The sequence below is a fragment of the Sturnus vulgaris genome, chromosome 18, assembly GCF_052056855.1.
Source record: "Sturnus vulgaris isolate bStuVul1 chromosome 18, bStuVul1.hap1, whole genome shotgun sequence".
Lineage (NCBI taxonomy): Eukaryota > Metazoa > Chordata > Aves > Passeriformes > Sturnidae > Sturnus > Sturnus vulgaris.
In genome coordinates, this window is record NC_142260.1 from 213,669 (window position 1) to 236,441 (window position 22,773).

General features: G+C 39.5%; 1 protein-coding gene across 1 annotated transcript; it reads left to right on the plus strand.

Annotated features, from left to right (window-relative positions):
• Positions 1–89: 89 nt before the first annotated feature.
• Positions 90–22,699, plus strand: HPS5 (HPS5 biogenesis of lysosomal organelles complex 2 subunit 2). The gene is made up of 22 exons (XM_088175413.1): positions 90–1,247; positions 1,659–1,769; positions 2,243–2,307; positions 2,933–3,125; positions 4,586–4,723; positions 5,296–5,507; positions 5,816–5,887; positions 6,132–6,220; positions 7,151–7,329; positions 7,551–7,709; positions 8,803–8,962; positions 10,959–11,082; positions 12,793–12,939; positions 13,447–13,521; positions 13,996–14,600; positions 15,747–15,873; positions 16,041–16,196; positions 16,783–16,902; positions 17,191–17,304; positions 17,625–17,731; positions 18,405–18,690; positions 19,130–22,699. Exons 1-22 carry the CDS (start codon positions 1,140–1,142, stop codon positions 19,188–19,190), a joined length of 3,408 nt encoding a protein of 1,135 aa, XP_088031539.1. The 5' UTR covers positions 90–1,139; the 3' UTR covers positions 19,191–22,699.
• The last annotated feature ends 74 nt before the right edge of the window (positions 22,700–22,773 follow it).

Consider the following 22,773-nt stretch of genomic DNA (forward strand, 5'->3'; position numbering starts at 1 on the left):
GAGCCGTGCCGCCTGCGGCTGCCCCCAGCTGTGGCCGGGACCCGGCTCTCTGCCGTCCGCTGCCCGCGGTTTCTGAAGGGCTTCGCGGCGTTCTTCTGCCCTTTGCGATCGTTACCTTACACCGTGTCGCGGTGGCAGCCGCAGCTCAGGGCCACACAGGCGGGATGGGGTACAGAGGCCAGACTTGGCCATTAAGGTTTTTAAGACGCTTTGAGAGTTTTGAAAAAATAACTTTTAGTTTCGTTGGCTGAATGTGCCTCTTCCCTTTTCCTAGTGCCTGGTGAGAGTGAGTGCTCGCTTTTCTTTTGAGGAAATGTAAATTTCCCCTATGACGGCTTTTCTGGGAGGGAGTTCCTTAATTTATGGGACCGCATACTAAAGGTTACTTAGAAATTCCGGGACTTGACTGTGCAGTGTAACAGGTTTGGGGTTTTGTTAAGCAACGTGCAGGTTTAAGCTTTAAACTCAGTAAGAAATGATTTTAAAGCATGTGCTGCTTAGGAAAAATACGAGATTGCGATTTCAGTGGTTATTTAATTATTGATTTTCACTCTGTGTTATTTCTTGAATGCAGGAGAAGACATACTGTGGAGAGGATAGCTTATAATTGTATCAAAATGCACAAATGCAGCTAATTCTAAATTTGGTATAACTTGAGCATAATATTCCTTAAATTTAATTTTGGGGGAGAATATGATGCAGTTACAGAATACCAATGCTAAATGTTTTCCTTGAGAAAATTAGTTTCAAATCAAGGCTGCATGCTGTGGGGAAAGGTTTTTCACAAAACAAGGTGTTTTCTGTAGGTACATGCTAACTTGTTTCACAGGCAGATGTAAATATAATTACAGTTTAAATATTTCTGGGTGGGCTATCTGATAGGTTAAGTTTTCAGTAATGAACTTGAAAAAAAGCTTCTCATAAATGAAGCAGTGGTCTCATTTTCCAGCCCTTGGGCCTCTTTTTGTCAAACTGAAGCCTGGTTTTTGAGTAGGAAAACACTTTGGGTTTCTTTAAGCATAGAACACCAGCTCTAATTCTAAAAAGTGAACTAATCAAGGACTTTATTTTTAGCAGGTGCAGCTAAAAGCTGAAGTTGTAAAGCACCCATGAGTGAGCAGCATTAGTCGTGTTCATCCATGGCCTCTGTGCCAGTAATTCCAGACTCTCACAACCATGTCTTGGCAGAGTTGGAGTGTTTGGATCCATTGCTTTCTGCACTCAGGCTGGATTCCAGTCGTCTTAAGGTGAGTTTGTGAGGTATGGCTTTTTTATTTTATTTTTTTTTTAACTCAAATAATGACCTTATTTGGCTAATCATTTGATTAAGCCATAGGATTAATTAATTCTTTTTGGGGTGTGTGCATGCTGTATTAGTGGGGGAGTACTTTGGGAAGAAAGAGTAAAGATAATGGACCCTGTTACTCGGTGTGTGTTTCCTTAATGCAGCTGTGGGTACTTAACACAGCCTGACACAGTTTACACTGCTTACTCCAATTGCAAAGTGCTGCTTAATAATCTTCACTACCAGTGGTTCAGGAGTGGTACACACAGCTGGCAAACAATGAAGCCTTTAAAAAAACCACCATAATAATGCAAGAAAAAGATACTGTGGTCAGAACTTACCAGGTTATGCATTATGAATTTTATTCCTTCAGTGCACGTGCATAGATGTGTCAAAGAGATGGTTGGCTCTAGGCAGCTCAGGAGGAGGACTGAACCTTATCCAGAAGGATGGTTGGAAGCAAAGACTCTTTCTCACTCACAAAGTAAGGATAAAAATTTTGATGATGTGACAGATACAGTAACTGAGCACAGTACTTCTTTGTTGGAGGGTTCAAGATCTTACGAATGGGGCAGATAGTGAGTTTGTGGGCTTTCCCATAGGAGTGCAGGGGAAGTGGTACTGTAAAAACTCTGAGTTGCTATAGGTGCTAGATCTAAGACTAGGCTGGGGAGGGTTGCCCGGGCCTTGGCATCCAGAGTACTCCTCTCTTCCCTTGGTCCTGTACATATGTTTGCTAGCAAAGCTCGTTCCATCGTACTGTTAAATAGAATACACCTGAGCTGGCTGTCAACATCACTTGGGCAGTGGGCAGATACATGGGAACAATATATTTCTTTTACCCATATTTGGGTCTAAATTTCTAATTTAGACTAGGTGGACAGGCCACCTTTACTTAACCCGGAAAAGACACAAAAACCAACTTTCACCTGCTCTTACTCTCATGCTTGCTTTCAGGAAGGTGCCATTTCTCGAGTGGCCTGTTGTTTGCATGATGAAGACTATGTTGCTGTTGCCACCAGGTGAGTGGTCTACTCACAAACCTGAGCATTGGATTAATATTTTTAAGAAGCTTCAAGTTTCAGACTTGGACAGCTGCTGAGAACTGACAGAATTAACTTACCAGGTTAACTGGTAGAGGTCACTACAGGATAATTCTCTGCACAGACAGTTTGCTTAACTTTTTTTAAACTGGAATAGTTGTTCTAGATTAAGTATTATTTCTGTGACAGAACATCTATGGCAGAGCTCATGCGTGTGAAATTATGATGATAAATATCTTTCTGAGACCTTGGAGCATGAAAAGAAGCATTTTCATTTACATGGTGGAGTGAGATTGATAGTTAATGCCACTTCTGCTTACTAAAATCCATTTAAATGTTTTTCCACATCCTCACTGGCAAGTGTAATAAATGTAAGAGTAACCTTACAAAGCTGCTTATACGTTGCAGTGCAAAGAAGGACACTTACTCTTCTCCAGAATTAAGTGTGATACTTCTTGAAAGCATACAGCCTCAAACAGAACCAGCTCTCAGGCATGCTGCTTCGCTTGGGTTTCCTCTTTCTTTGGGAAAATGCATTTTTATTAACTGATAAAACATTAGAAGGCTTATTTTCAACGTGTATTCTCTTTTTAACTTGTTGTAGCCAAGGCCTTGTAGTAGTCTGGGAGCTGAATCAGGAACGTCGTGGGAAGCCAGAACGGATTTATGTTTCCTCTGAGCATAAGGGCAGGAAAGTCACAGCTCTGTGCTGGGATACAGCTGCCCTTCGAGTTTTTGTAGGAGATCATGTGGGAAAAGTATCAGCCATCAAGATTAACACATCAAAACAAGGGAAGGTAAAATGTTGCATACTTTGACTGAGTTTAATTCAGAGGGGGTGATGTGTGGAATCTTCTTGTTTATTTTAGCAAAGTGGAACAGAGCAGGACTTGCCAGCTGATGAAGTTCTGTTAGTTTTAACTATTGAGATGAAGAGCCAGTCTCTTGAGACAACCATAAAAATCCTGGCCCATGAGCTCCCCCATCCTTATTCTATCTATTTGAGTAATGCAACTTGAAAATGCTTTCAAATGTTCAGAATTAAAAACTGGTCGATCTCCTGCAATTTACAAGTATCAAAGTTAAGGATCTTGGTGTTTCTGAGCCTATTGAATTCCTTAGACTCCAACTACAGGGTCAGCTGTTTGTTTTAGTCCACAATTCAGTTGTTGGTCACAGAGCAGTCCCAGACTCTGATTTTTCTTGGCTTTTTCTGGATGCTCTCATCCTTAAACACCTGGATTAGATAAAATAAATGGTAGGTGGTCATCGAGCCTACATCCTTTTTCTGTTGTGCAAAGGACACACCTGTTAGCAATAGCAGCCTGGTTTCTAGCCCTTGAGTGTTCTTTAGCTTTTAGCACTACTGGGTCCTTTCTTTTTAGTTGGTAAAAATGAGCAAAACCTGGAAATTCCTCCAGGTACTTTCTAACCCTCCTGGAAGATTTTGATGGAAAAATTGTATTAAAAGTAGCAAGAGCATTATTACATTTAAAGAAAGAGGGAGGAAAGGTCAGCTGTGGGAAGAGAGGGAGGAGAAGTGGCAAGGCCCATGGAATCTCTGTCTGTTCACACCTGTTAAAGGAACAGGACTGTTGGATTTCTCAGGTAACACACTTTGCCATATTCCTAAGAAGGGAAAACAGCTCTAAGCTGGCAAAAATAGTGACTGTCTGACAGCAAATTCAAATGCAGTTCCCAGTAGTTTTCTTATCCATAAGTCTGAGACTGTTCATCCACCCATGCCAAGTGAGACACTGGTACAGTAAATAGTATGTGGATAATTTGTGGCAGGGTAACAGAGAAGATGAGTTTGTGAACAACCTAATTCCAATAGAAGTTTTTTGTATCAATTAATGCCTCTGGTCTGTTTTCATAAATCTGCTAGCTCAATGTACCTATGGGGAGAATTGGAAAAAAAGCACAAAGCTTAGAATAATAACAAGAATAAAACCCTCTCTTAATGTTTGAGGAAAAAAAAACCTTTATAAAGAAATATCAGGATGTTACAGGGATATGACTTTTTTCTTAAGTCTTCAATAGTAGTTTTGGGGAAAGGAGGGTTTAGACTCCTGTGCTTCTGAGCATTGAAGCCTTGTTTTGTAGAGAGAAGAAAAGAACTGCTCTTAAGCTATGTATTCATACTGTACATGAGTCTTTTCTGAATTTTGCAGTTTTAACATAATGAAACAGTCTTTACTTTGAACTGGAGACCAGCATGTTTTCTTTTTTTTTTTTTTTTCTTTTTAAACTGTAGGCTGCTGCTACTTTTGTGATGTTTCCTGTCCAGATTATAACCACTGTAGATTCTCGGGTGGTTCAGCTTGATTATTTGGATGGAAGACTGCTCATATCTTCACTTACCCGCACTTATTTATGTGATACTGAGAGGCAAGTTCTGTTTTGTTTCTGAAATACTTCAGAGTCACACACAGTTTCTGAAATTACATCAGTGTTTCTTCCCCTAGCCCATGTTCCCTCAGTCTGTTTCTGAAGATGTTGGGAGGAGAAGTGTCAAAAGTTTTCCTGAAATCAAGATAAACAACGTCTGCTGTTCTCCCCTGAACTACCCAGCCAGTCATTCGGTTGTAGAGGGCTGTTAACATGATTTCCCTTCCATAAATTCATGCTGGCTGTTCATAATCGCTGTCTTACTTTTCATGTGATTGGAAATGATTTCTGGGAATGTTCACACCTTCCCATCACTAGGTTGAACAACTGGTTCTGCTAAAATAAAACCCTTTGATCTGAGTATTCATTTCAACTAATGAATATTTCTGCACCCTGTCATGTATAAACTTTGGGCAGGCTTTGTAATTTTCATTAAACATTTTTTTTCTTAAGCACCAAAACCCAATTCAGCACCTGGGATTAAGTATTTTTTATATTCAAGAAAAACATAAAATTCATTAGGTCTTTTATTAATGCTGCCTTACTTAACAAGTGTATTTTTTCCCCTCTAGAGAGAAGTTCTGGAAGATTGGTAATAAAGAGAGAGATGGAGAATTTGGAGCATGTTTCTTCCCTGTTGGGAAAAACAGTGGGAATCAGCAGCCATTAATATACTGTGCTCGACCTGGCTCAAGGATGTGGGAGGTGAACTTTGATGGGGAAGTGCAAAGCACACATCAGTTCAAGCAGCTGCTCTCATCACCACCTCTTCCTGTTGTAACTGTCAGGTAGGAACATGAGAGTTACCAATGATAAACTTGTTTGGGACGCCCTTAAGGCTGAAAAGACGAAATAAACTCCTCCTTCAGTCAAATGTTAATCCTAGTTGTTATCTTAATATAGTCTCCTCTAAGAAGTGTAGCCAGTAATTATCAAAAATGCCAAAACTTTGATTCTGCAGCTATGTCTTTGTGAGCATAACAAATGCTGCTGTCATGAGAATATATTTATTTAAGCCAGCCATGTATTTAAAGGGTTAAGAATTTTAGAAAGTAATGGTATTGTAGTTATGCTTGATAGTAATTTTATTTTGCAGGCAGGATCCTCATTATACTGGTTTGAGCTGCTCTCCACAATCTTTATCTTTCCCCAAGCTGCTGTATTTGACGTGAGTATTTGACAGCATAGCTTCCTGTTGATAAAGTAGGCTTAAAATTTTTTTCTTCTCCTTATTTATATCACCAACTTCAGTTTTCTGTGTAAGAATTTCCCAAGTATCATGCTAAACCTGCCTCACATCTCACTTGCTGTACTTAAGCCAGTGCCATTCCTGCATATTTTACAAATTTTTAAAATTTTACCTATTTTACCGCGATTGACTGTTGCTTCATTAACATTTGCTTTGATTGCAGTGAGCACTGTGTGGTGACCTGGACAGAAAGAGGCATTTATATTTTTCTTCCCCAAAGCGTTCAAGTCTTACTCTGGAGTGAAGTTAAAGGTAAACTAAAGTTTCTTAAACTTTGCTTTGTAACATTGTCTGTTACACTGGTCGTTCCTGAAGTCTTTGCCTAACATGTAAGCTTTTCAAGCTCAATTTCTGCAGCTGGATTGCAGAATATTTATAAAATACTTGTCATCGGTCTGGTATATCCTTAAATATTAACCATCTCCCTGCCTCCCCCAACCAACCCTCCTGCCAGAGATGTGAAAAAATGCTTCTTGAGAAACAGAACGCAGTGTAGGGTGACTCACAAAATATAATAGTTAAAATACAGGTGATTAACCTGCAGTGTCCTTTTTTCTCTTTACTCAGGCTCATTGTCAGGTGTCTTGTGAAGGATAATCTGGCTGTTGAAAGTTTAAAACCTGGTGTTTTTTCCTAAAACCTGTCTAAATTGCATACAGGGAATATTTTTATTTGGCAGATGAGTGAACCCTCATAAACAGTTGTGTGTATGGTTACAGGCAGAGTCCTACAATTATTGTCAGTCTTTCTCCTTCTCCCCATTTTGGTGTTAAGTTTGCAACGTTTGTTGTGGAGTGTTTGCATACAGTATAAGTACTGCATTTGAAGACTTCTGGAGGGCCAAATTTGTGAATATTTTCCTTCCATTTCTAAGCTAACAATTATGTATTTGTCATCTCTATCAGGCTTTAATTTTTCATCTAGAGCAAGAGGAAACTTTTTGGTAATTTAGTGTATTTTGGGAATGTTTTCTAGAACTGCAACTCTGGAAAGTTTTGACACTGTGTTTTATAGTGATTAGGTGCTAGATCAACACTCCTCAGCGTTTGTTTTCCCCACGCCCCTCGTGCTTTGCACTCATTTGCAATCAGGCAGGAATATGCTTTTGTCTTCTTTCAGGGACAGAAAGGAATGTTGATTAAACACTTCAATCCTTCAGGTATTGCTGTGTGTGTTTTGCAGATATTCAGGATATTGCAGTTCACAAGAGTGAGTTGTTCTGTCTGCATACAAATGGGAAAGTTGTACACCTCTCCCTTCTGCTGGTTGATCGCTGCATAGAGCGTCTGATGAGAAGAGGATTCTGGGCCCTTGCTGCCAGGGTCTCTTGTCTCTTCCAAAATTCAATTGTTTCTTGCAGAGTAAGTAAATAGCTCTTTCTAAATGTGCAGTACAACTTCACTGTCGTTCATGTCCCTCCTTCCATTAAATTTCATGGTTAATGAGATCCATTTTGTTGGAGTTTTTAAAGTCGTCTAAACATTATACTTTAAGGATGAAAATCATCCTGCATATATGGTATCTTTTGTTTTCACATGTGCATTAAAAATAATAATGCTTCTGTTTCACTGGGTGCTTTTAGGCAAGAAAAAATTTGCCTTTAGACAAGCTGGAGCACTTGAAGTCTCAGCTGGATGCTTCAACCCAGCAAGATCTCACTGTGCAACTGGAAGAACTAATTTCAAAGTTGGAACCTCTAGATTCTGCATGCAGCAGTAGAAGGAGCAGTATTTCATCTCATGTATGTGTATTGGTAGCGCCGAAAATGTTATTTACAGGCTTTATCTTTATGGCTTAAAGTCAACTTGTTGCTCACTTGGAAGATGAAGCTTTCATTTCTACCCTATCTACTACAGCTCATAATGCTGCATTCTAAAACTAGGTGGGGTGAAGAGGTAGGAAACACCACTATGCATTCTGTAAGCTCTCAGATCTCTGCCTCTTTCAGATATTATTTTAGGGCTAATGGCTGAGATGTGGACAATGATTCATACGAAGATGGCTTTTTCCACAGCTCTAATTAATGTTTTAATGTGCTTTGGTAAAGATAGTCTTGGTTATAACTCTAGTTTTATATGATGAAAATGAATGTCTGAGTGCTTAGAACTATCTTAGCCCTATTTTAAAAATTGTCACACTTCTAAGAAGCTTAAGGAGAAAGATCAAAAAAAACAAAGCATATTTCTAATAAAAATACAGCTACTTTTCAAGAAAGGGGAAATATTTCATAGTTAATACAATATCAGCTCCTGCTTTCACTTTAACAGTGTTTAAAAGCAAAGTTTAAAAAGCCAGGTAATGTAAATACTATCTTAATGTAGACAAGGTTTGCTTTTTCAAGTTTTACTTTAGCCACTGCTAAAGTAAATTATGTAAACCTGTGATGAGCAGAAAAATGTGTGTTGGTCCTGAAACTGAATAGTTTTGCAGGGTCTGTAATTGTGCTAGCTGGGTGTGGCTGACCAGCAGAAGGAATACAGATTCTTGGTATTCAGCTACAAAGGGGTGAAGTGACAGCCTTGACTAGAGGACTAAAGCTGATGTGAGATTTGCCTTGCATCGAATACACCGGTTGTTCCACAGGCTGCTTTCCTAAAAGCAATTGCATCATACACATCTTTTCAAAGTCACTGAACTGCACACTTGCTGGCATCTGTGTCCTTTTCCATTCTGGATATGATAAAAGTACTCTGTTAAATAGGAGTTTTCCAGGCAGTGAATCAGGAAATGCTCTGAGGTTATTTGTGTGGGGACAGTTGGTTGTGTTCATTGCAGAAATTTGAACAAGGAATTAGAACTCACCCAATGTCTAACTCCCCTCCTTGGTCTGACAGGAAAGCTTCAGTGTCTTAGACTCTGGAATCTACCGTGTTATCAGTCGAAGGGGCAGTCAGTCAGATGAAGACTCATGTTCCCTCCACAGTCAAACATTCTCAGAAGATGAGAGACTTAAAGAATTTCCTGTACACCATGAAGATGAGCAGCTAGAACTTGGTAATGTTTCTTAATGAGAACATGTTTGTTGAATGTTTTTGTTTATTCTACAAGAATTCAACTCGATTGGCTCTGTGTTATTTTCTACCATCAAGTTATTAATTATTAATACGTGTAATTTGATCAATTTAAACGGTCACCTTCTAGTCAAAATCCTTCCTGAAACATTGGGTTGAATAGCTAGCTCCACAGAAATCCAGGCTTAAAAGCAAACAAAACCCAGTGAAACAAAACAAAAGGTCCAGAGGGCTTTACCAAGCATGGACTTCATTCCAACTTCCCCCTCTCCATGTGTAATTGAACACTAATGCTAAAATTCCTTCTATGCCAGTGTCAATTGAGTTTCAAACAAGATCTGTTTGCTGCCAGTATCCTTTTGTAGCATTTGCTACAGAAGAGAATTTCTGAAGCTGGATTCTGGTTTATATTTCTTCAGGGAAGGCAGAAGTGTTCTGATAAGCGTTCTTAACTTTATTGCAGGGTTTCCTTTGTACAGGGGATTACCTCTGACACGTGTAAACTTTAGTGTAGGGTGCTAGATTTGTTAATAACTAACATTTAGCCCATGCAGGGAGCTTTTTTATTTCCTGACAGATGTCTGTCAGTGGACTTAAGCTAGAGTGAGACTAATGGGTCTTGTTTGATGCTCTGGTTGGGTTTGGGAGGGGATGCAGAAACCTGGGATGATGAGCGGCTGCCTTAGTTCTAGATATGGTAGAGAGGCTTTCCTATAAAAAGGCTATTTTATAGCCTTTGCAAGGATAGGTGCCAGTTGAGGATGGAGGGAATTTGGATGCTTTGGAAGAACCCACACTGGGGAGGGCGAATGCAGGAATTGGTATTTAGCTCCCTACTTGTCAGTAGTGTTGTCCTGCTGACTAACATACACTTAGGTGTACATGTGCTTCTTTACCTACATCGCCATAAAAACAAGTGAGGGAACTCTGAAGTGCATAATTTCCAGCACTAAAAGTCAAAATTCAGATGACTTAATTTTTGAATATCAGAAGATAGAAAGGTTCTGTGTGTTCCACAAGAGATGACAAATTTGCTGATTATTTCCTGGTAGAGAAGTTCTAGATGCTTCTTGAAGCACGAGTACTTGATTTGATATTTGAAAGAAATGGACTTAGTGTTTCCCTGCTCACAATGACATAAGAGGTAATGAGTTTTTAGGTTTCTAGTCTGCATAATGAACAAAGGCAGCCTTATTTACCACCAATTATAAACTTAGTTGTGACCTTTAGGGACTGTCAAGAGGGATTCTGATGGTATATTTTCTGTAACAGTGAAGCATCTTTTCCTCTCTCAACACTGTGGTTACTGCTGACTGTTGCAAACTGCAGTGTCATCCTGACTTAAAGTGATCCCTTTTTTGTTGTTGACATCACTTAAAGATACAGTGTGGGCTTGTACCAGGAGATTATTAAGCAAAGCACATTGTAAATACTGTTAGGGATGTAGGAGAGAAAAGGACTGTATTTACTGTCATTCTTATCAAAAGCCAGAGAGCTGTGGGCTCACTTAGATTTTTTAAATCCTTTCAAATAAGAGGGTGAGTTATACCCTAATCGTGGCTTGTGTATATCTGTTCACATGTGATTTAGATTTTGGAAATCATGGTCACAACTGACTTTACAAACAGTTGTGAATTGATGTATGCTACAATACTTAATTTTCCTAGATGTATAAATAACTCGGTGGATTAGATCAAGGTTTTGTCCTTTAAATGGACTGTAAGTCTAATCTTAGAAGATAGTTTTCATTCTGTAGTTGATCATTGTTTGCCTTGCTATAAAGCCAAAACACAATTAATAAAGCAGACTCACTAGGTTCAAAGTCAGTATTAAAACAGCACTTGAAATTTGAGTATTAAAAGGAAAGCACGGTGGGCAGGTTATCCATTAATATATTAGTGACTTGCTGTTCATTTCACTGTTCCATTTTTTTGCCAGGCCACTGTTTCATGACTTTTTATTTCAATTCCATTTGTCAGAGAACGTATCTCATGCATCTGTGGTGGTTGACGCTGACCGGAATGAGACATTTCTCCCATTCAGTATTCCTTTGTCATTCCGTTCCCCATCTCCTCTCGTCTCTCTCCAAGCTGTCAAAGAAAGGTAAAACATGCAGCAGGTTCACTCATCCATTGCATCTTGCCCTCTTCTGTCCCCTGGATTTGTAGCAGTGTGTGGTTTAGTTCATAGTCTGAACACCTGAACTGGAGCACCAGAGGTGCAGTCAGGTTTGCCAGGCAGTTTAAATCTTCATCTTGGCTCTCATGAAGATACAAAGAGCTGCTGGTAACTTCAGTGGAGCCAAGACTTCAACTTCAGTTTTAAATAGTTAATAATTGTTAAATGTCTAGGAATGTTTACTGTTACCCTGTAAACTCTAGTTGTGGTTTGTTTTGAAATGAAAACTTACTGAATATTGTCTTGTGATTATGCCTTCCTGGATCTTAGGGGGAAGGCTTCTTATGTTGCTTGGGGGCAAGCACTGAAATTTTCAAAGCAGGTAGATATTGCTAAAAGACACTTGCAGAGTGGTCTGTTGTATCTCCACATGAACTTATCAGTGAATCTAATTGATTTCCCAAACACTTCTGGAATAATGGTAGCCTACACCTGCTGCAATTAGATCTGTATCCATTTTATGTGTAAATCACAGTGGTATTTTAAAACTTTATTTTTTTAAAGATGGGGGATGAGGGGGTGGGTGTACAAATACAAAGGAGGTGGAGTTAAATACATCACTTAAAATTTTTATAAAAGTGCTGTATGTTAATTAGCTAAAATGTCTCTGGCCTAGCAATGGTCTGAGAAATTGCCCAGCCTTCCCTTGGTCACGTCAATCATGTCCTGCAAGAAAGAATTGTAGCTGCTATCAGCAGTGGGAGGATCTCAGAATAAACATCAGAAGTACAAGCAGTTTTGAATTTTTTCTAAACCAAAAGCAGCCTTGGGGACTTTACTAGTAATAAGTGTTTCTGCTAATAATGAAAGACACATTTTCAAGTATTTGCTGCATGCAATTGATCATTAAATAAAATACTACCATATTTACAGTTAATTTTTAAAAGTTTAGCTTTAATCCTTCTATACTTTCAAATCCAATTGTTTTGCTAAATTTGAATCCTCTCTGCCTTCTGCAGTGAATTTTAACTTTTGCTATACCTAGTTATAGTAAAAGATACTGGGTTGGAGTTCTTGGGATTTTTTTTGGTTTTGTTTTGTTTTAGAGCAGAAAGCAGGAAGCTTATTTTTCTGTTCAAAACTTGTTGACATAGTTCTCCTTGTGGCAATGGTAGAAATAGAGTTCTGGTATGTTCATTAAGCTTTCTCTTTAATAAAATACTTTAATGAATAGGGACTGCTCAGTGACAAGGATGTTATTGGTGAACTTTGTAATCTGAAGAATTAATTTGAAGCATTGTAAAGTGGTTTCTTACCACCAAGAGTGACATAGAGATGTTTTATGTTTAAAAGCTTTAAAATGCAGTGTAGCCAATCTGCATTTTTTTGCATACAAGTTAAAAATACATGTCAAAATCTGTAGCAGGTTGGTATATGATCCTTCTTCTCCAGCAGGAGTGTTAAATACTTCAGGTTTCTATTTTGTGATGAAAACATGATCATGACTGGAGTATGAATTTTGAGCAGGTTCTTAATAAGTTTTTTTTCCTGTTGGTCATCACTGCTCTCATCCTTTTCTCAAGAGTTCTTCAGATTACAAAGTCTCTGAAAAGATGATTTGAATGAAAAGAGTGCTTGATTTGCTTGTTTGCTTCTCAGCTTCTGATTTTAAATGTTTGAACTTGTGATTCCTAGTGTTTCCAGCTTTGTACGCAAAACCACAGAAAAGATTGGCACACTTCATATAAGTCCTGAATCTAGAGGGAAGCATGAAGCAAAGGATGATGAGCAGCTGCCAGAACTACCTCTTAATCCAGTAGCATCTCCCCAGGAAGAAAAAGAGTGAGTGCAAAATCACATGTTCTTAGCAGTAGTATTTGTTGGATGTCCTGATGATAGCAACCGAAGGAAAAACTCTTTCAAGCAGAGGAACTTGGCATTAGGTTTTTCCAGCTGCCTTTATTCCTTTGGTAGGTTTCAGCTGTTCTCCCAACTCCTTTCTTAGGGCTGATGAGGCAATGACCACAGAGCTAAGTAATTTCATATTTCAGTGCTAATTTACCGTTTTGGACTAACTTTCATACAGTGGCATGGTACAGTTTTTGTTCAGAACCTGCAGAAATCTACTGCAGCTGAAGTAGAAGCAATTATAGAAAGCCACAAAAATAGCATTATGTGTTTCTCTTTGTGTCCACTTTATCCTTAATTTCTGTTGAGCTGTTCCTTCTTGCAAGTGAAAGCTTTATGTTTTATAAAGGAATTAGTGTTGAGGAAATTTTTCAGGAAATCTTCACTTAAATTATTAAAGTTAATAGTTTAGATAAGACTGAGATGAATGTTATTTTCTAGGTCAGAACACCAGAATTGCCAGCTTCCTGAGGAGGACCGTCTGAAAGATCTCAAGGCTGCAACAGCAGAAACTATGTAAGCAGACAAACTTTTTACTCTACACATATGTTGGGCTTTGGCAGAAAAAAATGATTAGGTTTTTAAAATTTTTCATTTCATTCGTTTTACGTGCGTGTAAGAGTGATGCTGTAAATGTCTATAAACATAACCTGAAAGGATCTTGTTTGGTGAATTATTTCATTCCTCTTTTTAAAACCTGGTAAAACTCACTAAAAGCTCTTCTAGTGTTATCCCTTTGTCTTAAGTACAGGCATAGTTTTAAAAAATCAAAATCACAAAAATTCATTTTGAAAGAAATCCTAGGGAGCTCAAAATTTGCTGAGATCAAATGTAGACAGTGTGAAATAGCCTAAATTCTGTTTGGTGCACTCAAAATCACAAAAACCCAACAACTGACTCCAAGTCAAGGAGTGTAGGAGTATAGTTACACAAAGCACTTGTGATATCTTATAATAGTTAAACTTAGGAAACTTCTTTTTTATGCTGCAGAGCCAGGCTCCAGGATCCCTTGGTTTTGTTAGAGCCTCAGTGTATGAGAAGGGTCTTACAGGAATGGCTTGTCTATCTAGAAGAAAAATTCAGCAAGGAGCATTCTGCTTTGTCTGTTAAGAAGAGCAAGACTGTGTGTGCTGAAGAGCAGAGGGCAATCCTGGAGGAAAACCTGCAAGTGGCTCCAGCTGACACAGACCCAGTAGACGAGGAGCAGAATGGTATTTTGGAAGACTGCATTGAAAAGGAAAATCCTGATGAAACCTGTGCAAGCAAAACCATGTGTGAAAATGGTTCTGATGTGACAGGGCCTCTGGGCTGTGGCTTTCAGGTGTCTCCTCCGTGTGCCATCGAAGCTGATGTTCTGAAAGATCTGGTGGAGTTGAGCACTCTGTGCTTTGAGCTGCGTGTCTTTTCCTCTGGGAGTGGGGAGGCTGAGGAGAGCTCTGACACGAGTCTGCCACCAGCAGCTTCAGGGACCCTGGCTTGTAGGTTTATGCGAAGCTTCTTCTTCCTTTTGGATTTAACGAGAGTAAAGCAGTGTATTATAACTACGTGTGCCACCAGCCCTCATATATGGGAAACATACATTGCAGGATTGAAAGGTAAATAATGAACATTGTATTGCTTCTTAAACTGAAAATAGGACTGTTTGTTTGGGAGAAAAAAAAGAAAAAGCCTTGAAGACACTCCCAATGTTGTGTCTGCAGATTTTCCTTCTGCCGGTGTAGTGTGGTAGTTTTTGTTCTGGTTTTGGGTTGTTTGGTTGGTTGTTTTTCCCCCAAATACTTTTCTTAGGAAGAACTTAGCTCAGCTGGTTAGGACATAGTGCCAATAATCCCAGCATTGTGGGTTCAAGTTGTATATGGACCATTCACTTAAGAGTTGATGATCATTGTGAGTCCCTTTCAACTCAGAATAACCTGTGATTTCTTAAAAAAAACCCAAACTGCTGGCTCCTTGGAGAGAGACTGCTGTCCTCCCACTCTGCAACTTTGAACCTGTTAGTTTGCATGGACCTTGTTGATTGAACTGTAGTGATCCCAGCCTGTTTACAAACAAACATATCAGCTTCTAAGAGCAAAAGCATCATAATTAGAATCACAAGTGTGTAGAAACAAGGCAGAAGAAAGGGCAATGGCTTCAGCAGTTGCACTGGAAGATTCAGCTTGTAAAGGAATGTGGTTAATATGAAACAATACTGAATGGAGTAAATGGTTCTATGCAGATGAGTGGCTTGTGATCACTTAAGGCTTCCCTTTTCCACAGAAATACTTTCTGATCTTTTTGACGCCAATTTAATTTTATTGAACCAAAGCTTCATGATGATATTAGAAAACAGAACTCTTTTGTTCTCTGCACTCAGCCTCTCCCTTACGTATTTCTTTCAAGAGCGAACTAAAGCCTTAGCCTTGATTTTGCTCCAGCAGAAAGCAGCTAAACAACAGAATCTTGCTTTGAGTGTTGGTGTTTGGTGTTAGTGCTTCTCTTGGGGATTATTTGCGAATCTCTTCACTGTCTGGATTCTGAGAGCCTTAGAAGTGAAAGTCGTGTATGCATTCCCCGTTTTTTCTTAGTTGGATTGCACTTGTGCCTGGAGATTAATACATTTTATCAGGACTGAGATGGGTGCTGAACTTCCCATGAAAGCAGTGATAGCTGTTGTTCAGCAGAAGGATGAAAGGAGGAGCAGGAAACGTTAAGAAAAAAAATTGCCCAAATCTTATAACTTGTGAACTGATTTATTTTAGAACTAACTTGTCATAGTCCAGTGGCTTTAGCAATGGAAAATGAAAAAGACATGTTGAAAATACTGAAGCTGCTGCATGACCTGGGGCCATGGGATGGCAGCCCACTGTTGCTGGCACATGCTCAAAGGTTTGTACCTAAATCTTCTTTTTCATAACTTCCTGGCAGGAATTGCTTCACTTACCATGTCATGAAGATTTCTGGAATCTCTTAGAGAGATCACCTTTCAGTATAATCTTGAAAAAAAATTTTGCTGTTTGGTACTGAAAATTAGTTTTTATTCTCTCTTTCTCCAGACTTTATGACAAATTTGGGGAAACAGCCCTTCGGCCCTTGATCAAGTTCCACCCATCTATTTTACCTTCTGATATTAAACAGCTTTGCAGGAATGATCCAGCTCACTTTTTAGCATATTTGGATAGTCTGGTGAAATCAAAGCCAGAGGATAAAAGGTGAGGGGAATGTAGAATCTTTTTCATCTGTCTGCTCTCTTCATCATGTAGCTGTGTGGAGGATTTTTTTGTTTTGTTTTGGCTTTTGGGGAACCATTTTTTGTGTTTCTTTGGTGTTCTTAAGCATTAGGTTCCAAGTAATCCTATGACTTGTAGCTGGTCTTAGATTAGAGTTTTTGTTAGGTTAGTATCTAGTTTTAAAAGGGATTTCCTAAATAATACTTTTAATGGAATTGACTTCTTTTGTTCCTATGTCTTCAGTTCAGTATACCAGGGTTAGATGGCATTTAAAAAATACCTCAAGCAAACCAAATCCCCCAAAAAAACCCAAAAGAAACCCCAAAGCCAAATCTGGGGGAACTCAACCTGAAAACTTGATTTTTCTGTGGTTGCCTAGTTTGTAGAGACATAAATAATTGTAGGCTTTTCCGTATTTAATTTTACATCCCCCTGGTTTATTTTTTTTCTTGGGTTTGGTTTTGTTTTGTTGTTGTTAATTTGTTCATACACAATCTCTGCTTCTCCATATCTGATATATTTAAAACTGCTAGGATTTTTTTTTTTTAGCGTCTACTTTGTTTTCCAGGCCGTTTCTCCTTAGGTCTCTTCTGCAGCCAGAATCTGTACGCTTGGATTGGTTGTGCTTGGCAGTTTCTCATGATGCTCCACAAAGGACAAACACTGTGGATGAGGAAGGAAATCCCAGGTAAAGTGGGTTTCACCCAAGAGTGCAGCAGAAAGACTTAACAGGTCTGGTTTTAGGTTAGATTTTGTGTGAAAGTTTGGATCCCTGACTCTTTGGAGCACTTTGCAGAGTTCAGCAGAAACAACCAAAGGATTGAATAACTTTTATTTGCAATGCCTTTCAGAGTGACTGCTCTACTGAGACTGCATATGATGTTTCATTCTTTTTCCCTCCTCTCTTTTCATAAATCAGCCACAATGTTCTGAAGAAAATCAATAATACTTTAAAACTGAATTTCTCATCTTCTAGGCCACGATCACATTTGTTTACTTGGGGCTACAGCCAGCTCATTCTGCTCTTGATTAAACTCCCAGCTGATTTTGTTATGAAAGAGAAGATGGCTGACATATGTAAATCACATGGGTAAGGAGAAAACTTGGCAATTCTTGCTATTTGGTTAGTGGGTATTCTGACCCTGAGAAGATGGGTCATTTACATTTGTATCTGTTTCTTCTTTGGACAGGTTTTTTTTTTAAAAAACCTTTCCTTTTTTGAGGGTGAATATTGAATTTCCAATTTAATGTGCCAAATGGGAGGTATTCCTCATGTCCCTACTCTGTTTCTGACATTCATTAAATTTAATTGCTTTTGTCCTTACTGATACTTAAATCAGCATGTGATTGTTCTTGACTTTGGTTTGAACTGAATATTTGATTCCTGAAATCTTTACTCTCTTATTCAAGATTTTGGCCTGGATATCTTTTTCTCTGTCTGGAGCTGGATAGAAGAATGGAAGCCTTTACTAATATTGTTCATTTGGATGATTTGAGCCTGTTGAATGGAGAAGATGGTTAGTGATTCTTAAGCTGTGTAAATATACTTCTGTAATGTAGGAACTGCCCCTTATAAAGTTTGCCCAAAGCTGAGTTGAACTTCTATTTTTTGAAGTGTTTTTGTAGCCCTATGTGTAGTACAGCATAATTGAAACATATAAATGGGTATTATACTCTTGTATCTTCTTGCTGTGCTTTGTGAAATCAGTTGTGCTAGAAAATGCTTAAAAGTTAGAGAATCTTGATTTGTTTATCAGTTGGGAGTAAAAGCTAACCTTGGTGTTGTAGACAGAGGAGCAGGAAGCTTTCCTGCACATAACAAAACTCCACCACTACACGTGCACATACCCGAAGTTAGGGTGAGCAAAGCATTGTACCACAAGGCAGAACTCAGAAGAAAATTCACTCCAGCCCTAAGATGAACAAAGCTTTGTCTCTTGGCTTAATCCAAAGCCTTGTGTACTGAACTATTGTGAAGCTATGTGGGTTCACCACTGAATCTTTACACTGAGTCAGTCAGGGTAGTGCATTTCTGTGCACAATTTGCTTGTTTATAATGCTTAGTTTCCTAAAATCTTCAGAGTAAAATAGAATAGCTAGCTTCCCTTTTAAGTACAGATATAGTTTAAATAGTAGTCTTAGAATAATCCTGGTTTTACAAATAATGTAACAAATTCATTTTATATCTAGGTTCCATTCCAGAGACCATAGAAGAGTGGAAGTTTGTTCTGCATCTTGCACAGAATCACAGCACAGCTTTCCACCACCACAGCCCACAGAATGGGAATGCTGTCAGCAACGGAGGCCCGAGCTGCCCAGACTGCATCACTGTGGAAAATGTCGCTCTGTTGCTGGCCAAGGCCATCGGCCCAAATCATGCCTTGCCTCTCTTGCAGGAGTGTGGCTTGACACTAGAATTGTCTGAGAGGTTTACTGGTGTCTGTGAGATACTGAGAATCGCTGAGAAAAGGCAGAGGTAAGAGGTGTGTCAGCAGAAAATCCACACTATTCTTTTTGGATCTCCTCAGTGCTTTAAACTTTCTTTTCAGTTAACAAGAAGATAAAGTGCTTCACATTTTGACCTTTGGTTTTAGATTCATCTGAAAGTTTTCCTATTATCTAAGAACTGTGTGTTTTGCAATATAGACATTTTAAAATTTAAATTGAGGAAACAGGAGATCATACATTAAAGGTGTATGTGAAGGAGATTCTCTGAAACAGATCTGTCCTGCTGAGACCTGTACACACTCTGATCTCTACTATTCCTTGCAAAGGTGTGATTGATGATGTCAGGATATTACTTCCTGAAATGCAATCATGTTTTTTACAAACTTCCCTTTAAAAAGCAAACTGTTGTTCTTTCTGTTAGCTTTTTTTACTGTTTGACTTTTTTTTTCCCTTTGCTTTAATTTCAGAGCGCTGATTCAGTCCATGTTGGAAAGGTGTGACCGGTTTTTGTGGTCTCAGCAAGCATAGAAAGCAACTTGGGAGAACTATGAGAACATTTTATACTGTAATGACTGTATATTCAAGTGCCTCTTAAATTTCACAGGCCCTTAAAAATAACAAACTCCTGTCTAAAAGTTCAGTTATACTAAGCCAGTCTCCATCTGGCAGGTATCTGACCTGGAAGTGGTGACAGTTCTTTGTTATTCCTTTGGAGATGGCTTTTGAACTGTGTAGAACATAGATCAAAACAAGCCAGTATTTATCTCGAAATTAAGCTCACAGATTGCCAAGATGAAAATTGCTGAATTTATTTTGAGTCCATAACTTAAGTGTTCAGGGATATGAGCCCCTAAGTATTAAACTGTGGTATATACAATTTTTTTGTTTCTTTGTTTGGAAACATGAGAAAACTATTCCTGAGAAGTACCTAAGCCTACACTTGTTTAACTTACCTGTAAATGACATTTACCTTTACTGTTGCTGTAGAAGTTTGTGTTATGGTACCCGTTGGTTTTTTCCCCTTCTTAATTTATATGGACAGACCTTGCCTATTTGAAATACATTAACTAAGCCAAATCTTAAAATGGGAGGAAAATATTTTAAAGTGGATTCATGGTTAAAAATGCTGATTAATAGACAAACTTGTTAAATGAACTTGCTCTTGAACTACAAGCACAATATTTCTAAATTGCCCATACCTGTTTGTGTACTGTGACCATAAACATCAGTTGTGATACTCCAGCAAACCTCAGGACAGTGGAATTCAAATCAGTCATTTCAATTGCAAAAGACCCTGAAGATCCAGCCCTCCAACTATTAGCCTAGCACTGCCAAATCCCACCACTCAACCATGTCCCAAAGGGCTACATCTACATGGGTTTTCAATGGGGTGGTGACTCCACCACTTCCCTGGACAGCTTATTCCAGTACAGGACAGTGCTCTTGGTGAAGAAATGTCTCCTGCTATCCAATGAAAATGTCTCCTGGAGCAATTTGAGGCCATTTCTTCTTGTCCTATCCATTGTTACTTGGGAAAAAGAAATCCACCACCACCCTGGCTCCAGCTTCCTTTCAGGCCGTTGTAGAGAGCAATGAGGTCTCCCCTGAGCTTCTATTTCTCCAGGCCAAACACTGCCAGCTGCATCAGCTGCTCCTCACAGGACTTGTGCCCCAGACTCTGCATGAACTCCATTTCCCTTCTCTGCACTCAATCCAGCCCTTCAGTGTCTTTCTTGCAGTGAAGGGCACAGAACTGGACACAGTGCTCGCCATGTGTCCTCACCAGTACAGAGGGACAATCTGTGCCCTAGCCCTGCTGGCCACACCGCTGCTGACCCAGGCCAGGATGCCTTTGGCCTTCTTGGCCACCTGGGCACTGCTGGCTCATGTCCAGCTGCTGTTACCAGCCCCCCCAGGTCCTTTAGTGCCCAGCAGGTTCCCAGCCCCTCTGGCCCAGCCTGTGGCCGTGTCTGGGGTTGTTGTGGCCCAAGGCCAGGCCTGGCTCTGGGCCTGGCTGACCCTCAGCCCCTGGGTCCAGCCTGCCCAGAGCCTTCCTGGCCTCCAGCAGGGCAGCACTGCCACCCAGCCTGCTGTGTCTGCAAAGTGCCTGAGGGTGCCCTCCATCCCTGCTCCAGAAAATTGCTGAAGGGATTGAACAGGACTGGGCTGGCACGGAGCCCTGGGGAACACCGCTGGTACCGGCTGCCAGCGGGATGGAATCCACTCAGCCATCCTGACAGGTTTGTACCCAGTGAACAGTGGACATGTCCAAGCCATGAACAGCCAATTTCTCCCGGAGAACATCGTGGGAAACAGTGTCAAAAGGTTTTCTTGAAGTCCAGGTCAACTTTGGTAATTCCACAGTTAATTCTGACATTTTGGAAAGTGAGAGGACTTATTTTAAGAATATTTTTAAAAGCTGATGGTTTGCATAAGTCTTTTTGCATACCTGGTTGAATACAAAGATTCACAAAATCACTTAGCTTTTATATCTCGTTTACTGAAATGCTTTGTACTCTTCCTGCATTTAATACATTTTTGAATGAGTTTCTTTTTAAGCTTCTAGTTTTGACCCCTTCACTGTCTGACTCATTTTAAGCAGAAGGCTGTGATGTCTGGTCAATATTCAGTTTTCACAAATATCATTTAAATAAAGTAATGCATTAATTTGAACTAAATTTAATTAAAATTGAAAATTTTATTGTAAGATGATGTGAAAATACTGCTTTGTGAGGAATCTTTTTATGTAGTCTTGCAGCGCTTGTAGTGCTGCAAAACAATGCTTTTCATTAAAATAAGACTGAGTTTGGACTTTTGAGAGATGCAGTCTGCAGACTATTTCATCTTGTCTGCAAGAAAAACTTGGGTGTGGAGGGCTGGTTACTTCCCTAGAGGAAGGGAAGTTCTAGGGAGACAAAGAGTATCAGGCTTTCAGCCAGTGTTACTTCTGGAAAACCCAATACAGAACTATTCCTAAACCAGAAAATTTTGAAGCTTCTGGGGTTTAGATTCTGCCATTGGCAATAGAAGGATCAGTGCTGTCAGGAACAGCCCATGCTCTCACAGTAAGACTTGGGCTGGGAGCCAGGTCCCTAGCAGATGGTGTTGATGCCTGTTCTCTTCCCTGCCAGATGAGCTGCTGCTGCCACCCTTACCTACCAAGGGTTCCTCTCGCCTTCCTCAGTGGAATTCCTGGATTTCTGAGAATGTGCCTGGCTTACCTCCCTATGGTTCCACTTTATCCACTTGGTGTATTTTGTGTATACATCAGTCTCTTTCTTACTTCGTGGGAGTTTTGTACACTCGGTTAACTTTGACTGACGGTTGGGGTTTTTATTGTTTTCTTTTAACAGTAAGTCATAATTCTAATTGGAGCTTTTTAAAAAAAATTATTATGTCCGAAGGGCCCTACAGGTAACAATGGGAAGTGTGTGTTCAGATTTGTCTAAAGTGAGCTTGTGTTTTATCATTCCAACTAACTTCGCTGTCAATAAAGAGTGAGAGTTTACTGTCTGAAGAAGAGTTGGAAAATGAATGTTTCCTATTCTGGATGAGTTTGTTTTCATCTCATACAAGTAGGGTGAAGGGACTGTGAAATGAGGCAGTCTTCTGTTCAGAAATTACTGAAACAGAAACTGCCTCAGTTGCACAGCTTTGGTTTTTGTGGGTCACTGGTAGTAGGAGAGACCCTTGAAAAGCAGAGATGAATAAAGGGGGCTTAGCCTGGAGCAGCTTTAAATAGAAACTGGTGGTGGTATTTTCTTTTTTTTTTTTTTTTTCAAAGAAAAATGTATCATGTTATTTCATCATGGGCAAATCAGTTTTACTCCAGATAAATACCTGCATTTTCAATCTGCTTCTTGAAAGGAGACAGGTTTCCAGTCATTCTCTATGTCTGTAAGCCCGAGGTCACTGGTAGTATATATTCCATACTTGGCAAAACTCCTGAAATGTATTATTGCACGTGTACTTAAAATACTGTTCTTTCCCAGATTAAGAAATAAATACTGTTGTGCCCAAGCTGGGAATTTACATCATCCCCTTAGTCTGACTTTCTTCGATTGCAAAACTCTGGAATGTTTGTGGAACATAACTTGCATTCATACATATT